The sequence below is a fragment of the Erpetoichthys calabaricus genome, chromosome 2 (genome assembly GCF_900747795.2).
Source record: "Erpetoichthys calabaricus chromosome 2, fErpCal1.3, whole genome shotgun sequence".
Taxonomy (NCBI): Eukaryota; Metazoa; Chordata; class Cladistia; order Polypteriformes; family Polypteridae; genus Erpetoichthys; species Erpetoichthys calabaricus.
The window spans coordinates 93,855,037-93,877,514 of NC_041395.2; the positions used below are offsets into that span (position 1 = coordinate 93,855,037).

General features: G+C 39.3%; 1 protein-coding gene across 1 annotated transcript in view; it reads left to right on the forward strand.

Annotated features, from left to right (window-relative positions):
- The window catches only part of LOC114646132 (uncharacterized), a 44,264-nt gene extending 29,698 nt beyond the window's left edge, over positions 1–14,566 (forward strand). The window contains exons 6-7 of the mRNA XM_028794137.2: positions 1,303–1,422; positions 12,501–14,566. Of these exons, the coding sequence (XP_028649970.1) occupies positions 1,303–1,422; positions 12,501–12,560 (180 nt within the window). The 3' untranslated portion in view covers positions 12,561–14,566. The remainder of the gene's footprint in view (positions 1–1,302; positions 1,423–12,500) is intronic.
- The last annotated feature ends 7,912 nt before the right edge of the window (positions 14,567–22,478 follow it).

Consider the following 22,478-nt stretch of genomic DNA (forward strand, 5'->3'; position numbering starts at 1 on the left):
TTCAGTAGCACCAAATCTCAAAGCTTCTGAGCTTCTTACTAATTCTTACAAAAGCCCATGTATCATGACCAAAATTTGAAACTGGAAAGATATATCTTCTTAGCAATTTCTTTTTAAGGTTATTGCTCACATTCATTCTTTGCAGTTCAAGAAAATCTCCTTTGCTTTACCTTTTTTCTTATTAACTCATTCTAGCAATTCTCTGGATCTGTAATCCAGCTTCCAAATTATTTACATTTCTTCACCTTCTCTAATTGTTTAAGTTTATCTGTGATATTCTCTTCCAGCTAATCAGTTTTTTAGTTTGTTTTTTTTTTGGTATCCATTTCATTTCCATACTCCTTACATACTTTATAGATCCATCCTACCATCTTCTGCAAATTCTGTATTCTTGATACCAGAATTACAATATTATCTACCTAGTGCATGTTTGTAATCTCTTCTCCATTTATCTTTGTCCCACCCTTTGCCTCTAATGCAGGTTTCATCAGGAATACATTATTCCAATCCCAGCCAACACAGGGTGCAAGGCAGGAAACAAACCCCGGGTAGTGTGCCAGCCCACCGCAGGGCGGGAATACATTATATATGTTAAACATATTAGTGATAGTATGCATCCTTAGTTAACTGTTCCCTTAATTTCTGCCTCCTGCTTCTCCTAAATCTGGCCTCCTCTTTGTTTTCTGTGTCCAGAAAAAACTGGCTATAATTCTTTGCTTGTGACTTGACATACCTATTTTGTCCAGTATTTATATCAGTTTCTGATGTTTCATTCTACCAAAAGCTTTAACATAATTGAGGAAGCACATGCATATATTTTTCTTTTTATGTAAGTAAAAAAATGGAGGCTGCTGGATCAAAACAAACTAAAATTCAGTTGAAAAAAGTGGGGGTTTTATGTTTTCAATCATATCTATGGAATTTTCGTAACTCTAATTCACCATATCCCAAGACCCACCTGTAAATTAAACTGTGTAGGGTTAATTAAAAATATAAGTCTTTAGATAATTCAACTGTTTCTTTTTTCACTAAGTATATACGATCAGTTATCCTGTACAGAGAACAAGTAATACTTAATTAAATCACTTTTTGTTGTTGTTGTCACAGGTGTAGTAGTCTTGGCTCTACAGCGTTCTGTTTTACTGTCTCCATTGCCTCTCTCCTTACCGTATGTTAATGTAGGAAGACTACTATGGCTCAAGAATTTCATTGAATTCTTATGAGAATAACAGAATTTTGAATCTTGAAAATTGGATTAATTCATTATAGATGGAGTGATCTATTATTTTAATATTTTAACAGGATTCTTTACTTGGAATAAAGATACTCTATATAGCTTTTGGAACTCTTCATCTCTGCATTACCATCAGTATTGTAGTTCTAACCATAAAGGCTCTGTGTATATATAGAAGCTGTAATAAGGTAAGAGATTCTTAACTTAAAATGTTTTGATGGTCACTTGCTAAGCTGCAGTGTGTATGATCTACAAAGAGTATTTTCAGATATGTTTCTTTCAAACCACTTTATGATCCTGTCCAAGAGGAAACATTAGCCCTTAAGCAAGCACAGTGAAAAACACCCACACATTCTTTCATACCACGGCAATTTAATTACAGATATCCTAACATACGCCATACAACTACTACAGTTACCACTACAGCTTTGAAATATGATAGTTGTGGCCAGGTACAGAAAAGAGAGCTCAAAATAGAGAAAAAAATGTTGGCGCTCTAACTGGGTTCTCCCTTTTATTCATCCAAAGACGAAAAAGCAAAAAAAAAAAAAAGAACAGAAATAGTGCTTGTTGGTGTGTGCCCCTTTAGTGGGGAGTTGGAAGTCACTCAATTTAGATGGTTGTTGAATCTTTAGTGGAGCTCTGTCTCGCAGGTTGCTCTGGTTAAAAAGCAACACCTTCTTCAGGGATGCCTTTGTTCTTATGGTGCCAGGGCCGGAAGGGGCAGAACTAAATGCCTTCACTGGGTGGCTTCTCTGCATTGTGGGGAAAGAAGGAGAAAACAGTATTAGCAGTAACTCCCCCTCCCATCTCGGTGGGTTATCAAACATACCTTGACTGAGCCTGCAAGGAGGCCCTCTGATGCACATGCATGGCAGAGTATACTGGAGTACAAGGACACAGAAGGAATATGCATACTCCAAACAGAGTTATACATGTTACTTGTATTCAGAACAGTTAAAAATTCTGTCATGCATTAAGTATCAATGGTATATTTTGAGTAATTTTGTTTCACCAAGAAATTAAAATAAGGAGCACTGCATAAAGCATATACTGTAGGTATGCTATTCAAACATATTTAATAGTAAGTTAAACTAAAGCTGTCAGCTTTCAATTAACATGCATGAAGTCATATAACCTTTTTTAAAACATCGTACTGCTAGTAAATATATTAAGGTTCAGGTCATTGGGAATTGAAGCCAAAAATAGTAATCTATATATATATATATATATATATATATATATATATATATATATATATATATATATAAAATTCTTTTTGCGTTTGAAACGGAATTACGTCTGAGTGTTTGAAACGGAAATTACGTATGACCACAGAGGAACAGGATAAACATTCTTAATAAACCTGATTCTTGCCGAAAGACCGAATGGTAACATAACTCTGGCTGTAGCATCATGGGGAATCACTTCTACATTATTAGATGGAGGCCGTACAGCACATTCGGCATTGCAATTACCATTAAACCTCGCTCATGACGAAAATCCAATTTGCAACATATGCAAGGGCTCTGGAAAGGCAAAAGTCTTGCAACATTCAAAGATAATAGTTTGGGATGAGTGCACCATGGCACATAAAAGAGCTTATGAAGCCTTGAACCGCACAATGCAAGATCTAAAAGATCCTACCAAAATAATGGGAGGTACTGTCGCTTTACTCGCAGGAGATTTCTGCAAAAAACATTACCAGTTATTCCACAAGGGACACCAGCAGATGAACTCAACGCGTGTTTAGAATCCATGTTTCTCCCACGGTCAGTTATATGTCGCGTGTTCTCGGGTAGGTACACCAAAAAATGTATACATTTATGCACGTAATGAGCAAACAAAAAATGTAGTATACCCAAAAGCACTGCAGTAGTACTCAATGTATCTTTACTTCTTAAATGTTAATGTTTTACTCTTTAATAATTTATACGCTTCTTATATGTTGTTCAAATTCTTTTATCAAAATACCAGTAACGGCGCACTGCATGATAACGTTCAGTGAATACACTTGACTTGAGCATTGATAGTATTCATCCTCTTTCTCTGTATGTTTAGCATTTGTTTGCTCAGAGGTTGATGTGCTTGCTGTTTCCTGAGAAGATCTTCTTTACTCCACCCTAGCGGGCCGCTGCTTCTCTTTCGTTGGCATCTTTGCGCGTTAAAACTGATTAAGTTAGTTTTTGTGTTGCAATTACTTAGTACGTTTTCTTTAACCTTTCACTTAATCTGGCACTTAAGTCCTCAATCTGCCTCAAGAATGATTAGCGAAGGTGATAGGAAATGAGAACAGCACCCATACGCATGCGCCGCACAGCCGCCCTGCTACGCGCTGCCGAGAGTTGATTCTACAATAAAATAAATCATCACCCCGAAAGCGGATAGTAGACGTCACGTAGTATATGTCTACTAAATTTCAAGTCAATACGTGAAACAGTTTGCTACAGGTGATTTAAAATCCTGGACAGACAAACGAACAGCCACGGTAGCGTATTATAGAAGAAGATTTTACTGTTTAATAATTAATATTTATATGCAATGTGCTTTTTATATATTACTTCATATTCTCTTATGATAATGATGTTAATAATGTTGTTTATATTGATTTCTATGTTATTGTAAGAGCTCTTTATTTGTTGAAAAATAAAATTGGCAATTAACAAGCTTATTTTATAAATACAGGTACTACATTTTATTTTTTTCCCTTGCACTCAGTGAGCAAAGCCACTGGGTAATCAGCTAGTAAGATATAAAAAACAACTCAAAATGTCATTGCTAATGATTTAATCAATGGCCACAAGCATCCATTCTACTAGTTTTTGCTTTTAGCAATAATAAACTGTCACTCTCTAAAGAGACAATACAAAAATTATCTGCATTTCATGTTCCTTATCATCCACCTTTAGCAATCTATACCATCAAGGTCCTGTTACAACTAATCAATTGTCATGAATTTCAGTTTGTGAATTCATCAATCAATATCTATTACGCATTTCCTAGTAAACTTACACCACAAATACCTTGAATGAAAGAAATTTAATTGACACTTAATTCTTAATTTACAATGTTATGAAATTAATTCTGGCAGTTGTCATTGCATGCCCTCTTATGCATACAGATATTCTAAAGGTGCCTTTCATTTGGCAAAGAGGAGTTGCCATCTCTGTTTCAGTGACAATCTCGCTACAATTAACACAAACAGGCTTAAAAGTATACAGATTTTACACCTTATAAATAATTGTTTATGCATTTTCTTTTATTCAAGAGGTCAAAGTTGCTAGACAATTAGATTTTTTCAACAAATTCCAAGATACAATCCATTAGTTGTGAAGTATTACGTCCTACATAAACTCTAAATACAGGTCTAATTTGTGAATGACTTACCTTTTCTGAATTTTGTCTGAGACAATAAAATTTAAGTTCAGTTCAGTTTATTTTTTATTTTTACTAAATTGAGGTGCAGAGTGCTGTGATTAGTTCTCAGGTAAAAAGCAATTACAAACAGAGAAACTCAAAGACAAAGTCAGACACAGCCACAGTACTGACGACCTCGGCCAACTGGCTGCCTACTATAATAAAGTCTGTGCTGAGCCAGCTAATCTAAAGACAAAATCTTTCTTTCCATCCACCAATTCCAAAACTCCCAGTATCTCAGATAACCTTTCCAAGGGCAAGAAAACAGATTGGAAGTACAGCAGTGGTACCATTTGGCACAGCAGGATACCAAAGTATTTTTTCCTAATAAAATTTATTAAACTTTTTTGAAATGTATGTGTTACTATTATATTCAGACTACCCCTTCAAATTTCCCAAAGGTTCCAAAAGCTGCCATAGCCTGTGGTGATGGTGGGGACAAGCTCACACCATCTATAAATGCTCCCATGGGGTGCATCTCATATTGCCTCTGACAACTAAGTCCAGCTCCTGGCCTTCATATGTGGCATAACTTCTAAGACCATTTCAAATAACAGGAGAAGGGGCAATGGCATTCTACTGGTGCCATAACCAGTTGCCTCAGACAGATGGGGCTTGTCAGTCTGAGAGGACCACTCATCTAGGTAAAGGAAAATTCTGATTTCAAACCTCTGCTGCCTTTTAGCTATACCCAGACATGGTAAAGGCTTTGGGAGTTAAGCCTGAGGAAAAATCCGGAGTCAAAGTCCTAAAGGCAGCTGGATGTAAATGTTGAACCTTCTTCCGGCAACTCCTATAGCCACGAAAGGGGGGCTCTGTTGTCTTGGAAGCACAAGGACCTCATATACTGTTGCCCAAGCCTGCGCACTGGAGAGGTCACTCCAGTTTCACCTCACACTTGTGCACACAACACAGAAGACAGTTACAGATTATAAATCTCTGCTAAATTAGCATACAGCTGGATGCCACGGGCTGTCTTCAACATTGGAACAGATCTTTGTGTCCCATTGGTCAACTGCATGTTGACATAGCAGCACTGCAGGACACAAAGATACCAGACAGTGGATCCCTGGATGAAGAACATTATACCATCTTCTGGCAGGGGAAAGGTGTCAAGGAAACCAGGGAAGAAGGAGTTGGTTTTTCTGTCAAGAACACCCTGCTCTGCATGACTGAACCTCCAACGGGTGAGACAGAATGAGTTCTCATTCTACACCTCTTCACATCAGCAGGTATCGTAAAGCTTGTGTGCCTTGATGCACCAACCCTAAATGCCACTTCTGAAGTCAAAGACTAGTTCTATGAACACCTAGATAGCATTGTTAACAGAATCCCAGTGTCAGAGCACATTTACCTCTTGGGAGATTTCAATGCTAGGGTGAATGCAGATCGAGAATCCTGGCTAAACATGTTAGGTCTTCATGGGATAGGAAAAATGAATGAGACTGTCTAGAGGTTACTTGAGTTCTGCTGCCATCACAGTCTTTGTGTTACAAATACTTATTTTCTGAAGAAGGCTTGTTGTAAAGCTTCCTGGAGACACCCAAGGTCAAAGCAATGGTACTAGCTGGACTTGGTTATCACCAGACATAACTTCCTAAACAGCATATGCAATACCAGAATTTTCCACAATGCAGACAGTGTAATAAGGGACGCTATATAGCGCCCGACCCGGCACAGAACGACACAGAGGCACGTATAAACTCAATGGACTTTATTTTCTTCTTCACCCGTGGGCGCACGTCTTCCCCGTGACCCACAGGTAATACACAGTCCCAAAACACAAGTCCAACACAAAGCAACACACTCTTTCTCTCCCACCACTCCTCTACAAGCTTAGTCCTCCTTCCTCCCAACTCTGGCTCTCTGAGTGGTGGTGGCTGGCCCTTTTTATATCCCACCCGGAAGCGTTCCAGGTGCTTGGCCACCTGGTCCTAATTGCCCTTCCGGGTGGGGCTGAAGATATGACCAGCCAGGCTGCTGACTCCATGCTACTCCCCCTGGTGGCCATCCGAGCCCCCAACCAGGCTGTGGAGGACTCCATCTCCCATGGAGCCCTGCGCCAGGTTGGGGAATCATCGTCCACCAGGGAGGCTGCCACCAAGTGTCCCGGGGGAGGTATTGAGCTGCCCATGGTGGCTCCCCCGGAACAGATGCAGCAGGGGCGTCCCTGCTGGGCATGGGACCCGGCTGTCCTTCACAACAGTGATACTGACCATTCCCTGAATGTCTCAAAGGTAAAGCTCAAACTAAAGAAATGCCATCTTTCCAAGAAGCAATATCAACTAAGAATTAATATCGGCAAGACTACCTACACAGTGTGGCAAAGATGCTATATAGGTGTTGACCCGACACAGACTTACAACGGAGGCACATGTAAAATAAACAAAAAGATTTTATTTTTTCTTCACCTTTGGGGCACGTCTTCCCCGTAATCCCCACAGGCACAACACAATCCCAAAACAACACACAAAGTAAATCACCCCAAACCACACTCTTCTTCCTCTACTATCTCCTCCCAGGCAGCTTCGTCTTTGTCCCAACTCTGGCGCCTAGAGTAGTGGCTGCAGGCTCCTTTTATAGCACCCCCGGAAGTGCTCCAGGTGCTCATTGACCTACTTCAGGCTACACTTCCGGGTGTGGCTGCATTCCAGCCCACATGGGCTCATTAAGCCATGCAGCTTCCCCTGGTGTTGGCCATGGAGCCCAACAGGGATGAACTCCAGTGTTCCACCATTGTGGCCCCGATGCAACCCAGGGGGGCTGCCACCAAGTGTTCCAGGGAACATAGGGTGTAGCCCATGGGTGTTCCCCTGTATCCAGTGTCAAAGGGTCGTCCCAGCTGGGTATGGGACGCGGCCGCCTGCCACAACAGATAAAAACAAGGTGTACATAGAAATGCTTGAAAAGTGCCTGGCTAGTGGCCAACAGCAGTGCGCAGAAGCAAGATGGAATTTCCTCTGAAACACCATCTACAGTGTTGCCGTCATGACTAATGGCAAGAAAGAGCACCAGAATGCAGACTAGTTTTAGGCTGGCATACTGTTGTTAGAGCCAGTCATTGACGCCAAGCGAAATGTACTTATCACTAACAAGAATGACCCAATCCAGCAAAATCTTCAGAGATTGAAACATGCCCGTTGCAAGGTCCAGCAAACTGTCCATCGTGCACAAATGACTATTGGCTTCAACTGTCAGGCAATACTCAGCATACATCAGACACTGTCTTTTTTATGGCAATTTGTCCACAAATTCCCAAGTTCCCAAAATATATGGCCCCAGATCAGATGTCACAACTATAACATCTATCACTAATGCACTTATGAGAGTATCCTTGGTTTTGAAAAACACAAACAAAATAAAAAATATTGCCATTACTAATCCAATGCTCCTCTTTGGAAATTGGTGTGACCACCTTCATCATGAAAACCTTGACCTTTACCGACTCCAGTCCATGCACCTTCAAAGCAGCCACTTCCAGAGAAACAGTCACACTGTCGCTACTAAGCACTCCAATATTTAAAGAGGAGCTTCTGCTGGAGCAGAAATACTCATCTCAGCTGTGCCTCATTTTATTTTCATCATCTAATTTAAAATTAATTAAAATTACCGTTTATACAGTATATACTTCTTCAGGAGCTATGCTGGCATATGCCCAAATGAAAATTAATGTAGAAACTTTCTAAATGTCATACAATCTGCAACACAAGCCTTTTCATTGTCTGTGATAGACTGGTGCCTTGTCCAGAGAAGCTCCCTGCCTTGCTCTTGATGTTTCTGGTGTAGGTTAAGGCTCCCTATGACCTTGTAGTAAGCAGATAAGAGCATAAGAAAGTAGATGGTTCAGGTGCTCCTTCCATTTTTTCAAATTAACATTTCAATAAACTACCCCTTTTCTCTACATTCATGTCTATTAATTAAACAAATTTGTATACCTTCTTCAACCATCATTGCTTAGTGTGATTATGACCGTAGTCATCTATTGTCTGAAATGGATAAACCTAATTACTGATTTTAGTCTACCTTACAATGTCATCCCTTTTACTTTTTGCATTCACCTCTCTCAGGCTTTGTAGCTTCATCTCAGCATCTGTCTCAATGGCTCTGTAATCTTAAGATAATTTCAAATTTCAATTGTTGAAAACATTTCTCAAAATCCACAAGGTGCAATACCAGTTCTAACCATTTTATTCTTCATACATTGCTGTTTAGTCAACAACTTTGCTCTTTTATTTTCAGTTTTCTGAAGAAGATTCTCTACATATCTTATGAGGCTTTTAATGAAAGAAATAAAGAAAAAATAATCAAAGACAGCTGCAAACAACTTTAAGGAAGACCCTTCAGCCTGAGAAAGCAAGAACAGCTGATTATCATGACAGTGCAACACAAGGTTATAAAATGTGAAATACAAAAGAACAGCAACATTTGCATTATTTTCAGTTTTCGAACAACAATGTGCAACCGTGGAACTACAACTTTTCAAATAATACTATTTTTGTGTAATCAGTTGTTAATTAAGCAATTTTCAAGAAACAAACAAACAAAAAAAATGATCCATTAATGAAAGTGCAACAGAAATACAACAATTCCTACCATCACAGCACCCAACAATTCCTCCCTTACAAGGTGTATATATCCCACTTGTGACCTCCTAATTACCTCTTTGCATCACCCCAAATTATGAAGTTTTAAATCAGGCTCATTACTGCAGCAGCTGTCTGTGAGTGTTTCACTGACTGGATAGGGCATAAGTGGCAGCAACTCATCCAGCAAGAAAATGAGTGCATAATTAGATGAACCTTGGGAGGATTCAACAAAGATGGTAGAAATTTTCAAAGACAAGGCTAAGCAGGTGACCTACACAGCCATTAGTGCCTGCCTTGGTCTCAGTGTGCTCTTTACTAACAAGAACTGGAGTTTTCGTATTTTAAAACTATGTTAACATTTTCATATTCCGCATACTGAAGGGATTTTCCTAGAAGCTGAGTTAGCCTTTTATACCCAATACTTTTTCAATAGTCTAGTCAACATGTGGTTTCTATGAAAGTAATTGACTTCTTCATGAAACACCACACAATGTGAGGCATATAAAGCTCTCAGGGTTCCCCTTAATGCCTGCATTAGACCAGTTCCCTTGTAGACCCAGATAACCACTCACCTGCTGACATATAGAAAAAAGCAGTTAGCATTGCTCTCAGATGCATGTTTAATAATGACATTAGTCTCACACAATGCTTATAGTTGCTATAAAACTACATTTTTAAATTGAAACTTTCTTTGTATTAAAACACATGTAGTCATCTTAATAGGACAAGAACATCTCTTTATTTCCTTATATTTATGCAAGGCTTGTTTTTTTTTAATATGAATCATTCTATTTTTGTTCACCTAATGAAATTATTTGTATGGTAATGTAGAATATATACTTTGTGGATGCAGCATCCTGTGTTTGGTAGCAATGCTATGAACTGTATAATCCACTCTAAGTAACAATTTACGCAAAATATTTTCTGCATTCCCCTAATAAGGTACAGCATTTCAACAGGTGAACTGCTTCTTTCTGTATGTCAGCTGTTTAGATAAGTTGTGTGTTAGTATCACAATCAGAATTGCAAGCATTACTGTGGATTCTTTCACCCATTTGAAAGACTCCTTCTAAAATGTCAATTTATTTATAGAAAACGTTTAAAACAAAATCAGTAATGCTGTAGCCATATCACTTTATATTAAAACATACAATAAATATACATTAAATAGAAATAAAATACATAAAACACAATACAGAAGTCATGGAAACCAAGGGAATAGAAACATGTCTTCAATCTAGTTTTAAAGAGTTCAATTGAAGGTGACTCCTTAATGTAACAAGGTAAAGAATTTTAAAGACGAGGTGCGGCTAATACAAAAACCCTGTCTCCCTCAGTTTTACACTTAGGATGAGGGACAGCAATCTGACCAGTAGATTTAAGCTCTCTGGATGGCTGGTGTAAAACACACAATTCACATAAACAGACAGGAGAATACCCATGTATTGATTTAAAAACCAACAGCAAAATTTTCAGATTCTGAAACTAACAGGCAGCCAGTGTAAAGAGGTTAAAATTGGAGATACAGAATGTAACTTTCTTGCCCCAACCAAAAACGGGCAGCAGCATTCTGAACTAATTTGTTAATTGCAGAATAAAACGAATTACAGTAATCAAGCCAAGAAAAGATAAAAGCATGAGTAACTTTCTCAAGATCCCCAGGAGATAAAAAAGGCTTAACCTTGGCTAAAAGAAGGAGCTCGAAAAAGCAACTCTTGACCACAGAATTAATCTGTTTCTCAAAGAGAGGTTACTGTCAAAAATAACACCACAATTACAAACTTGAGGCTTGCAAAAATCCACAAAACAGGTAATCTTTCCTTGCCTAGTAGTTATAGATAAGAACATTAAAACGGCTTACATTTTGAATTCAGTTTCCTGAACCAGCATTAATGCCCTTTGTCAGTTCATCTCATTGATACAAGTTTAAATAATTCAGTCGGTTACTGGTACTGACTTTGTCAGAGCTAAGTGGAAACTGCAGGCACCACTTCAGAGCTTAAAGAATTGAAGAGCATGGGACAGTTGGCTTTTAAATGAAACAAAGTGGATGACTCCCTGTTATCAGCTGTTGCTCAACTACAAACCAATCAAATAGACCAACAGGTGTCAGAAGACAATGCTACTTATTTCAACATTTTATTTGTTAGTAACTATTGTATTTCCTAGATAACATGAGACAGTCTTCAGGAATGTTCTTTTTTGAATCTCTCTAAATTGGAACAAATAAAAAATGAAAGTGGGTTGAGGCAGGAATCACTGGTATAAGCAAAATCCCAAGGGGACAATCTTATTCATGTGACTGGCTAAGCCCTGAACTTCAGTCATTTTCCATTGTTTGGAATCTACTACAAACTGCACACTGCATTAACGTGGGAGGTAAAGAAAATTTTGTCCAGCTAGGAAGTTAAATTGATAGTGCACTTTTTCAATAAAAGTTTACTTAGCCTGCAAATTTTCAAACTGGCTACCTAGAATCACTCTGTTCTGGCATCAATAATATGTGTCTGAAAATTCCATGTGTACTTAGCAGTTTCTGCAATGTAACATCTATTAATATACTGTATTAGGAGTATATGTATTGTGACCGGCCGGGACGCCCCTTCTGTATATGTTCCAGGGGAGCAGCTATGGACATCTCACTACCTCCCCCGGGATGCTTGGTGGCAGCCTCCCTGGCTGATGATGGTGCCTCAGTTTCCCGCAGGGTTTCCTGGGAGATGGAGTTCTCCACAACCCTGTGGTGAGCTGGGGTGGCCGCCAGGGGGTGCTGCATGGAGCCAGGACCCCACCTGGACATCTCTGCAGCCCCACCCAGAAGTGCAATTAGCCACAGGTGATCAAGCACCTGGAGCACTTCCATGTGGGCTATAAAAAGGGCCAGCATCCACCACTCATGAGCCAGAATCGGGAGGAAGAGGACGAGGTTGCCTGGGAGGAGTGGTGGTGCCAAGGTGGGAGAAGAGAAAGGATTGTTGTTGTGTGGAAAGAGTGCTTTTGGGACTGTGTATTGCCTGTGGGTCACGGGGAAGATGTGCGGCCACGGATGAAGAAGAAAATAAAAAGTCCTTGTTTTATACGTGCCTCTGTGTCCTTCTGTGCTGGGTCAGGCGCCTGTATAGCACCTTTTCTACAATATTCTGTATTTTTGTTATAGTTAAAAGCTATATATTTAATTTCCTCAACATTATTAAAATATAAATACATTTAAATGTATGTTAAAATTATACATTTGTAATTAATTCCTTTTTTTTTTGTTTCAGCCTACGTTGGATGATGAAGATGAAGTAATTACACCCCTCCCAAATGTTAAGGGAAACTAAGGGTCTGAGCTCTGAAGTATTTCTTGGATTTATGACATTCATCTGAAAGGATGTAATTGGAAAATATGTTTTTTTCTTTTTTGTAAAGTATAAATATACACCTTTGTATGAAATCTTCAGTTATTTGCAATCTGTCACAAAGAATCAGATTCATTCTGCGAAACAAAATAGACTGACATGTTTCTTGAGAAAGTGGTTTTATTTTGGCAAGTTTTGAACCCAGAACTTAAGTTTAGGAATACTAGTACCTTGCAACAAAAAAAAAAAACCAAAATGACACGTTTCAGTGGTGATAATGCAATTAGAAAGGTTTTCCTAATAACCAATTAGCTTTTACACTAGAATAATTAAGGATAAGCTAAGGGAATTGACCATTAGGACACCAAGGTATTGCTGCTGAAAAATGGGGCTTTCTAGCCATATGTAAATAATAAATTAAAAATCAGTCATTTCAAGCAGTTGTAGCCATTATAAACATTAGTAGTGCCTTAGATATATTTTTACATTAACTTAATGGTATCTTGATAAAGAAAACCAAAATCAAAAACGTGAAGATTTCTGGGTGATCCCAAACTTTAGACAGGTAGTGTATAGTAAACACCAGATTTAATATACAGTATCATTTGTTAATGGATTTTAGATTTGGCAGGCACTAACTGGTACTGTAATATTTTTCTAGACATAAAGCATCACGTTCTTTTTTTGTTTAGAATTCAACAAAATGTAAATGTGCCACTGCCATAACTGCTGAACACATACTTTTTCACTGAGGTTATATTAGATGGACACACACAAATCATATCCATTTGTTACTTCTGGTTTCCTTGCTCTATCAGTACACTGTGATACATATCACAGCATGTGTTGTCATGTATCCTCAATGTTTAGTATGCTTTATATACATTCTGTCTGTTATTTTTAGAATAATGACCTGAGAGGGTGCTTGAACGTAGTACCACATTAGCTCTCTTGTATAGGAAGTGATTTGTGGACTTTGCCTAGAGGTAATCTAGTAATAAGTTTTAAAGGTCAGTTGTTGTAGGCGTGTAAACAAGTCACGTGTTTAGATGGGAGTGAAGGCTCACTGACAGAAAGAAAAAGAGGCTAGGGGCTGAGAGAGATGGAAGGTGGTGAGAAGTGTTTTTGTGTTGCATTGTTACTAATGGCAAATACACTACACTGTCTTTAGTTCTTACTTTTATGTGACCCCTCCATATATCCATCTATCCATCCATCAATGTTCTGAAACTAACTTATTCAATTTCAGGGCTGATGGAAGCAAACTTTATTCTAGAAACAATGGGTGCAAGGCAGGAACCAATGCTGGACAGGGCACCAGTACATTGTAGGGCACACTTATGCTTACACTCACACAAGGAAAGTTTAGAGTCACCAGTTAACTTAATTAAACAAAGGAGTACCTTGGAAAGTCCCAGGCAGATGAGGAAAACATGCAAAAGCTACTCAGATAATTAACAAGCCAGGATTCAACTTACTTTACTTCAACTATAAGTCAGCAAGGGAACCTCTGCCCAACATTAAATTAATCAGAAGGTCAAGCATTACAATTAAATGCTAAGTAACATGTTCTTTCCACCAGCAGATATCACAATGCATTATGCCAGCCTCAGTTTGCCTTTCCCATTCAGTCGTTTAACATTTTTACCATTCAGACTTGCCATTTATATTACACCATTAGTGTTATGAAAATGTTGTTAGATGAAAATTGTTATGATTATTTTCTACCTATTAGTATTAATTATGTATTGTGTGTAATATCTATCAATTTCCCATTATTACCTATTGTCACTATGTTGGTGGTGTTTATCCTGAAACAATTTAAAAATGAGTACAATACTTTATGTATTGTAAATAAGTCATCATATGGTGAATATCTACTTTATGATAAGGTTTACAAGTCTATATACCTGCAATGAATTCCTAAATGTTGCATTTGTTCTTGACAGATGTGATAAGTGATTAAACATGATTTTATTTTCTGTTAATTTGTGCATTATGCTCCATGCTGCTTCTGCCAAAAAGAAACTGCACCTCTGATAGACACACTTCCAGAGTGACCCTAAATAAGTCATTACTAACTGTAGACCAATTCTGCGAAATATATATTGTATATATAAACATTTATAAATATAATGCATGCTTTGGCATGTAAAATGTCTTGGATAAGGGCATCAGCCATGTACGATGAATTTATTCACTAGGACAGGCATTGAAAGTCTTTGTACAGGTGACAGTAATCTGTTCACTGAAGAAGAATAATCTCCAGAAAGCAGTGATTAATAACCAACTGCTAAATAAATGCAGTAAATCACAAGTCTTCAACAAGCTATCTTGCTGCTGTTTGTGGTTAATACTTTTACAGTAAACCTCAAATTGTGATTCACCCATCTGCAGCCAGCAGTGGATGTTAGGCTGAGATTTATTTTAGATTAACCTTTTGTAATTATATAGTCAGTATTTTATTATACAATATTTTGCAAAAAAATGTAACTATCCATGTAAAACATTTTAATGGGCAGCTATACACAATATGAAATGCCTGCTGTTCCATTTACTTGTCAAAAATGATGTCTTGACCTCCATCCTTGATCTCCTAAAGAAGAAATAAAACAATTTTGTGTAGATTGTGACAGAACAGAATTCTGCTAATACAGATAATGACAAAGTGAGCCAGAATACATTGCTCTCATTTACAGAATCTTCACTCTCATCATGTCCTCTATTTGCTAACTCTTGGCAGTAAAGCAGTGACATTGTATCTATTAGACACCTAAAGGGAGAAAATGACACTTGGGCCAACGGGAAAATGAGCAGATATATGAGCTACTGCAGCCACCTCTTTGTGCATGTCCATATTTGACACAGTGATGCTGGCAAACAATTTTTCCCTTAATGTTAAAAAAAACGCAGACTTCATAATAGACTTTAGGTAACAGACGTTAGAACACTTTCATCTACAAAAGAGAGGATTCTGAAAAGAGGGTTAGCAGCTTTAAATCACTTGCCATTTTTATGTAATTAAGGTAAATTATGTGTCAACAGTTTTTCAAATTTGTCTGTGATCTTCATCACACGTAGTCAAACAAAGTGAGTAATTATAAGTGTGTGATATTTTTGGGTGATTAATGTCTACTTTTCTGCAAAAAGCAGAAAGTAATGCTCAGTAATGTCAATAACAGGAGAGAAGTTTCCGAGGAAAAAAAGGATATGCAAATGCAGTCAAGTGTGAGAACAGAGGCAGGGGTTCACAGCTGGATACCAGTGTTAAATCGCTTTTATGGCAGAAATGTGAGTCTTTCATGTAAAAATTCTAAAAAAATATTCTTCTGAATGGAACTTCGGAGATAACACAATATTGATGCTTGCAGGGCATCTACTTAGGGAAGCTTGGGAAAAGACAGGAGCATGACATGCACAATGATAAATTATTTAAAAAGTTAAAAACATAATACCAATTGGTGTGGCATATGGAATTTATAGTGTTAATCCAGGCGGTATTTGTATGAACTTCTCAATATGTCTTCATGGGGATTTCTCTGGATGTTATAGTTTTAAACCAACAAAATAAACAAAGCAAAACCTCATTATTGTGAGTAAATGTCAGTGTATACATTTATAAATGTGGTTTAAACAGCAATCAAAAAAAGAACACACCTTTTGATTAACAATTTATCCCTCCATTTATTACTGGTTTAATTTCCAACTCTGACTACCTGTATGACTCTGAACAAGACCCGTCCTCCAGTTGTAAAACTGTATGTAAAAACTATAAAGTATTCCGGTCTTGTAAGTTGCTTTGAGTACAGGCTTCATTTTATTGTTCACATATTTTATTTTTTTCGTGTTCCACAAAAATAAGAATATACAAAATAAAGTATTCTGAATGATGAGAACAAATTAGTTATAATTAAAAGTGTTGATATTATCTCTTTGGTTAATTAATTACACAGACCTTTTCAGGAATGACTGAACACTAAGCTTTTCTTTCAAATCATTACATTTTAATAATATTCAATCATAACTTTGAGTGCTATAAACCAAAATATTTAGGAGATAGAAGCCTTAGTGGTAGATTATAAATGCTGCACAAACCACGGGACTATAAATGTCAAGCAAAATGTAGCCCATTTATTTATTAGACTGAAGTTCAAATACTTTGTAAACTGTATATATTACATTCCTTAAGCTGATTGCAACAGCAAGGGACTTTCCAAGTTCTGCTTTCACTGGAACAATATTACATAATTCCTTAACACAGACAAATATCCTGCTTTCAAAATGCAGTCTGGAATCCCATTTGGAGGTATTTTAAAGAACACTCTCATGTAAATATATTTATAATTGGAAGAGAGTAACTGAATAAAAATTAAAATAACAAACAATAACTTTGATTAGTATCACTGGTTAACATCTAATTAGGAAATTGGGTGGAATGAATAACTATACCAGGACTAAAATCCCAGCTCTAAATTGCCCCTTCCTGGATAAGTAATGAGTGAGTGAGTGTGCCCTGTGATAGAATAATATACTATTCAAATTTGGCCTCTGTCTTTGAATTAAAGAACTGAAATAGTAACCACTGCTCTGCTTGACATAAGTGAAAACCCACTATGTGTGAATAGTCACATTTTTACTTTCAAAAGGGAAAACTGCTGAATATGTTTATTTCTCCTATGAAAACATACAAACAACATTTATTTTATATGGCATCATTCTATACTACTATAAATACCTTCTTATGCAAGGACGAACTAAAGGCTGAGGAATCCCAGAGCTGTACAGAGGGGACCACAAGAAAAACTACTATTTGGTGTTAAAGATTTGGAGTAGCCTAGACTTAAATAGCTACTACTCAAGAACAGCAAGGTGCAGCTGGGATCATGTCAGATCCATACATATACAGCATATATATGTGAGAATGAGAGACAGGGACAGACACAATAGGCAATAATAAAGTTTAAAATTATACTTGACAGCCACCAGAGAGAACATCGGGAGAGCAGTAATCCTACAGCTGAGATAGTATGCCATATCAAATGTGAACAACACAGATAACATGATTGTTCACCTATCAGTTTTTAAGAGAGTGAAAGAGAAAGTCTATATTTGTTAAAATCTTTACTCCATTATAGAACTGAGAGATCAATACTTCCTTTTTCCCACAAGGCAACAGACAAAACATTTGTTTATGTAAATTGGGATATTAACATTGGTGCTTAACAAGGACAAAATATGTAACATACTCCTCCCCCCTTAAAAGAAAAGTGCACATTTTATTTAGCACAAGAGCAATAAGTCCAAGCTGAAGCAATCTTTTTTTTTGTTAAAGGAGAGAGTAAACTTCTGTCCCATTCTTGAGGATGAGTCCTTATAAATCTAGTTGGGTAGGAGGTTGTCTGTTTCGAGGAGGATGATGACATTGAGTGTAAGCATCTGTTGAAAGAGAAACAGTGCAGGGAGATGTCAAAGATTTCCTAGCTGACTCTTCCTCATTCACAGGAGGAACGATGGAGTTTCTGTTACCTCCATTGGTGGTACTTAATCCTCAATAACAGCATACTGATTTCTACTGCTGTCAGAATTCAAATCACGACAATCTACGTCTGATGGGTCATTTGATGCGGATGTTCTCTGCAACAGCTGATCCACATGTCTTCACCAAACAGTACCATCAGCAGTGCAGACAGTATAAGAAACAGGTCCACTGTTGGCAGGAACCTATCTGGATCTGTTGTTAAAAACTTGAGCCAAAACAGTGTCATCAGAATGAAACACTCTGTCTTTCACTTTCTTGTCTCAAGGTTCAATTTGTTTTTTTTTTGATCAAGACATACCACTTGTTTTGTTTCTGGTGGCCTAACTAAGTCAAAAGTTGAATCAAGTTGTCTCTTCATCATTAGGGTAGCAGGTGAAGCTTTAGTGGTGCTTTTCTCAGAATTCCGATAAGACAGTATGAGCTGGTTCAAACGTATATGAAGAAAGCCTTCAGAGGATGCCTCCTTGTCTGTACAAACCTTTCAGCTAATCCATTTGTGGAAGGATGATGTGGTGCAGAGTAGATGTGCTGAACTCTGTTGGCTTGTAGGAAACTGGCAAATTGCTGTGACACAAACTGAGGACCATTATCACTCATAAGTTGCTCTGGGAAGCTGTAACGACGGAATATCTCCTCTATCTTTTCAATTGTTTTAATAGCAGTTGCTGAATGCATAACAGAAACATCTGATCACTTACTATAAGCATCCACAAACACCAAAAACATCTTTTCTACAAAGTGGCCTGTGAAATCCACATGGATATGCTACTAAGCCGTTTCAGGCCAGTCCCATGAGGAGAGAAGTGGCACCATCTGTGGGGCATTTCTAATCATCTGACAAGAAGAATATACCTTTGCCCACTCCTCAATATATTCATCTAATCCTGGCCACCAAAAATAATTCTTTTCATGATACTTCATGTGGGCCATACCATCATGACTTGCATGAATGTATTGGATCAAAGGTTTTCTCAGTGGTGGAGGGATGATGATATGTGGACTACAAACAAGACAACCGGCCTGTACAGACAGTTCACTTTTGCTAGAAAGAATGGGTTTTACTTTTACCAGTAAGAACCATGTCCATTTCTTTAGCCAGTATTGGATCATTCAGAGTGAATTGTTTTACTTGACTTGAGGTCACAGGTGTCTTATTTATCTGCTTAAAATAAAATATATCCATCTGCGGGCACAGGTAACTGGCAAGGGTCAATGTGAGAGTCCATCTGCATTGGAATGAAACAGACTTGTGATATTTAATATATTAGCTACAGTATACAGTACGGCTTTGAGGAGATTCTGGTCCACCGTCCGGCGTCTCAGGAGGGGGAAGCAGTGCAGTGTCAACACTGTATATGGTGGTGATGGTGCGCTGCTGACCTCGACTCGGGATGTTGTGGGTAGGTGGGGGGAGTACTTCGAAGACCTACTCAATCCCACTAACATGCCTTCCAATGAGGAAGCAGAGCCTGGGGACTCGGAGGTGGGCTCCCCCATCTCTGGGACTGAGGTCACCAAGGTAGTCAAAAAACTCCCCGGGGGTGGATGAGATACGGCTGGATTGGCAGACTGGGGTGGTGGTCCCCCTCTTTAAGAACGGGGACCGGAGAGTGTGTTCCAACTACAGAGGGATCACACTCCTCAGCCTCCCTGGAAAAGTCTATTCAGGGGTCCTGGAGAGGAGGATCCGTCGGATAGTCGAACCTCGGATTCAGGAGGAACAGTGTGGTTTTTGTCCTGGTCGCGGAACAGTGGACCAGCTCTACACCCTTAGCAGAGTCCTGGAGGGTGCATGGGAGTTCGCCCAACCAGTCTACATGTGTTTTGTGGACTTGGAAAAGGCATTCGACCGTGTCCCTCGGGGAATCCTGTGGGGGGTGCTCCGGGAGTATGGGGTACCAGACCCCCTGATAAGGGCTGTTCGATCCCTGTACAACCGGTGTCAGAGCTTAGTCCGCATTGCCGGCAGTAATTCAAACCCGTTTTCAGTGAGAGTTGGACTCCGCCAGGGCTGCCCTTTGTCACCGATTCTCTTCATAACTTTTATGGACAGAATTTCTAGGTGCAGCCAGGGTGTTGAGGGGGTCCGGTATGGTGGACTCAGGATTGGGTCACTGCTTTTTGCAGATGATGTTGTCCTGTTTGCTTCATCAGGCCGTGATCTTCAGCTCTCTCTGGATCGGTTCGCAGCTGAGTGTGAAGCGGCTGGGATGGGAATCAGCACCTCCAAATCCGAGACCATGGTCCTCAGCCAGAAAAGGGTGGAGTGCCCTCTCAGGGTTGGGAGCGAGATCCTGCCTCAAGTGGAGGAGTTCAAGTATCTTGGGGTCTTGTTCACGAGTGAGGGAAGAATGGAGCGTGAGATCGACAGGCGGATCGGTGCGGCGTCTGCAGTGATGCAGGCTCTGCATTGGTCTGTCATGGTGAAAAAGGAGCTGAGCCGTAAGGCAAAGCTCTCAATTTACCAGTCGATCTATGTTCCTACCCTCACCTATGGTCATGAGCTATGGGTAGTGACCGAAAGAACGAGATCGCGAATACAAGCGGCTGAAATGAGTTTCCTTCGCAGGGTGTCTGGGCTCTCCCTTAAAGATAGGGTGAGAAGCTCAGTCATCCGGGAGGGGCTCAGAGTACAGCCGGTGCTCCTCCGCATCGAGAGGAGTCAGATGAGGTGGCTTGGGCATCTGATCAGGATGCCTCCTGGACGCCTCCCTGGTGAGGTGTTCCGGGCACGTCCAACCGGGAGGAGGCCCCGGTGAAGACCCAGGACACGCTGGAGGGACTATGTCTCCCGGCTGGCCTGGGAACGCCTCGGGATTCTCCCGGAAGAGCTAGAAGAAGTGGCCGGAGAGAGGGAAGTCTGGGCATCTCTGCTCAAGCTGCTTCCCCTGCGACCCGACCTCGCATAAGCGGAAGAGGATGGATGGATGGCTACAGTATATGCAGATAAAAGCAATGCCCATCTTTGCATTCAGCTAGCTACTAGAGATGGTATACCAATATGAAGCCCAGAGATGGTAGTAAGGGGTCAGTGATCGGTAAGAAGGGTACATTTTCTCCCAGATAGGTACTGTTGAAAGTTGCAAATTCCAAAAATTATTCCGAGTGCCTCCCTCTCAATTTGTGCATAATTACTCTCAGCTTTATTAATGGTACATGAAGCGAAAACAATTGGTTTCTCCGTATTAGAGGGCACCAACTCCATATGGAGAAGCATCACATACAAGCTGCAATGGCAGTATTTGGTCAACTTGTGTGAGAACATCAGATTTTACAAGAGGATCTTTCGCTTTGGCAAAAGTTTTTCTTCTTTCTACTTCCAAGCCTCGTTTTGAAATATCAATTGAATTGATGCAATGACTGCAAAAGAGTTATGAAATTTGGAATTAATTTTCCATAATAGTTGAGAAGTCACAGAAATGAACGTAATTGGCTTACTTTCTGAGGAGCATGTGCATCCACAATTCCCTTAACTTTTGAGGGTGCCCTGTGCAGTCCACAAGAGCCAACTGCATGTCCCAAATATTCTATCGTGAACTGGAAAAGCTCACATTTATTCTTATGAACCTTCAGGCCATATTCTTTTAATTGCTGATGGGTGGTATTCTAGTGTCAAAGGTGTTCTTCTTCATTCCTTCCAGTCACAAGGATGTCATCCAAAATAACACTGGACCCCTGGAAGTTTATTTAAGATTTGGTCCATTGCTCTTTGGAATAGAGCTGGAGCTGAGGTGATTCCAAATAATAGGCGGCAGTAATGGAAGAGGCCCTTAGGGGTCACAATAGTTAAGAATTCTCTAGACTTTTGGCTCAACATGCATTTGAAGATATGCCTGGGACAAGTCTATTTTGCTGAATTTCTGTCCACTAGCAAGGCCTGCAAACAGATCATCTATATGCGGAAGTGGGTACTGTTCTACAGACAACATGGGATTGATGGTCACCTTAAAGTCCCCGCATATACAAACAGATCTATCCTTTTTTATCACGGGTACAATTGGAGTAGCCAATTTGCTTACACTCACGGGTTCCAGAACACCAGACCTAACTAAGGAATCCAGTTCAGCTTCAACCATTGGTTGAACAGCATAAAGAATTGGCTGGGCCTTCAGAAATTTTGCTTGACTGTCAGGTTTAGTGGTAAGTCTAACAATGATGTCTTTCATGCTCCCCAGCTCATCAGAAAACAACAGCATGTCTGTTATGGACTGCATCTAATTTTGTTTCCCCTCTTAGAAGCATAAACACATTTGGGAAATCCAGTGTAATTTTTAATTTAAAAATGATCTCCCCAATAATAATGGGTAATCTCCTTCCACTACATAAAGGGTAAAGTTTCTTTCTTCCCATTCAGTTGGACT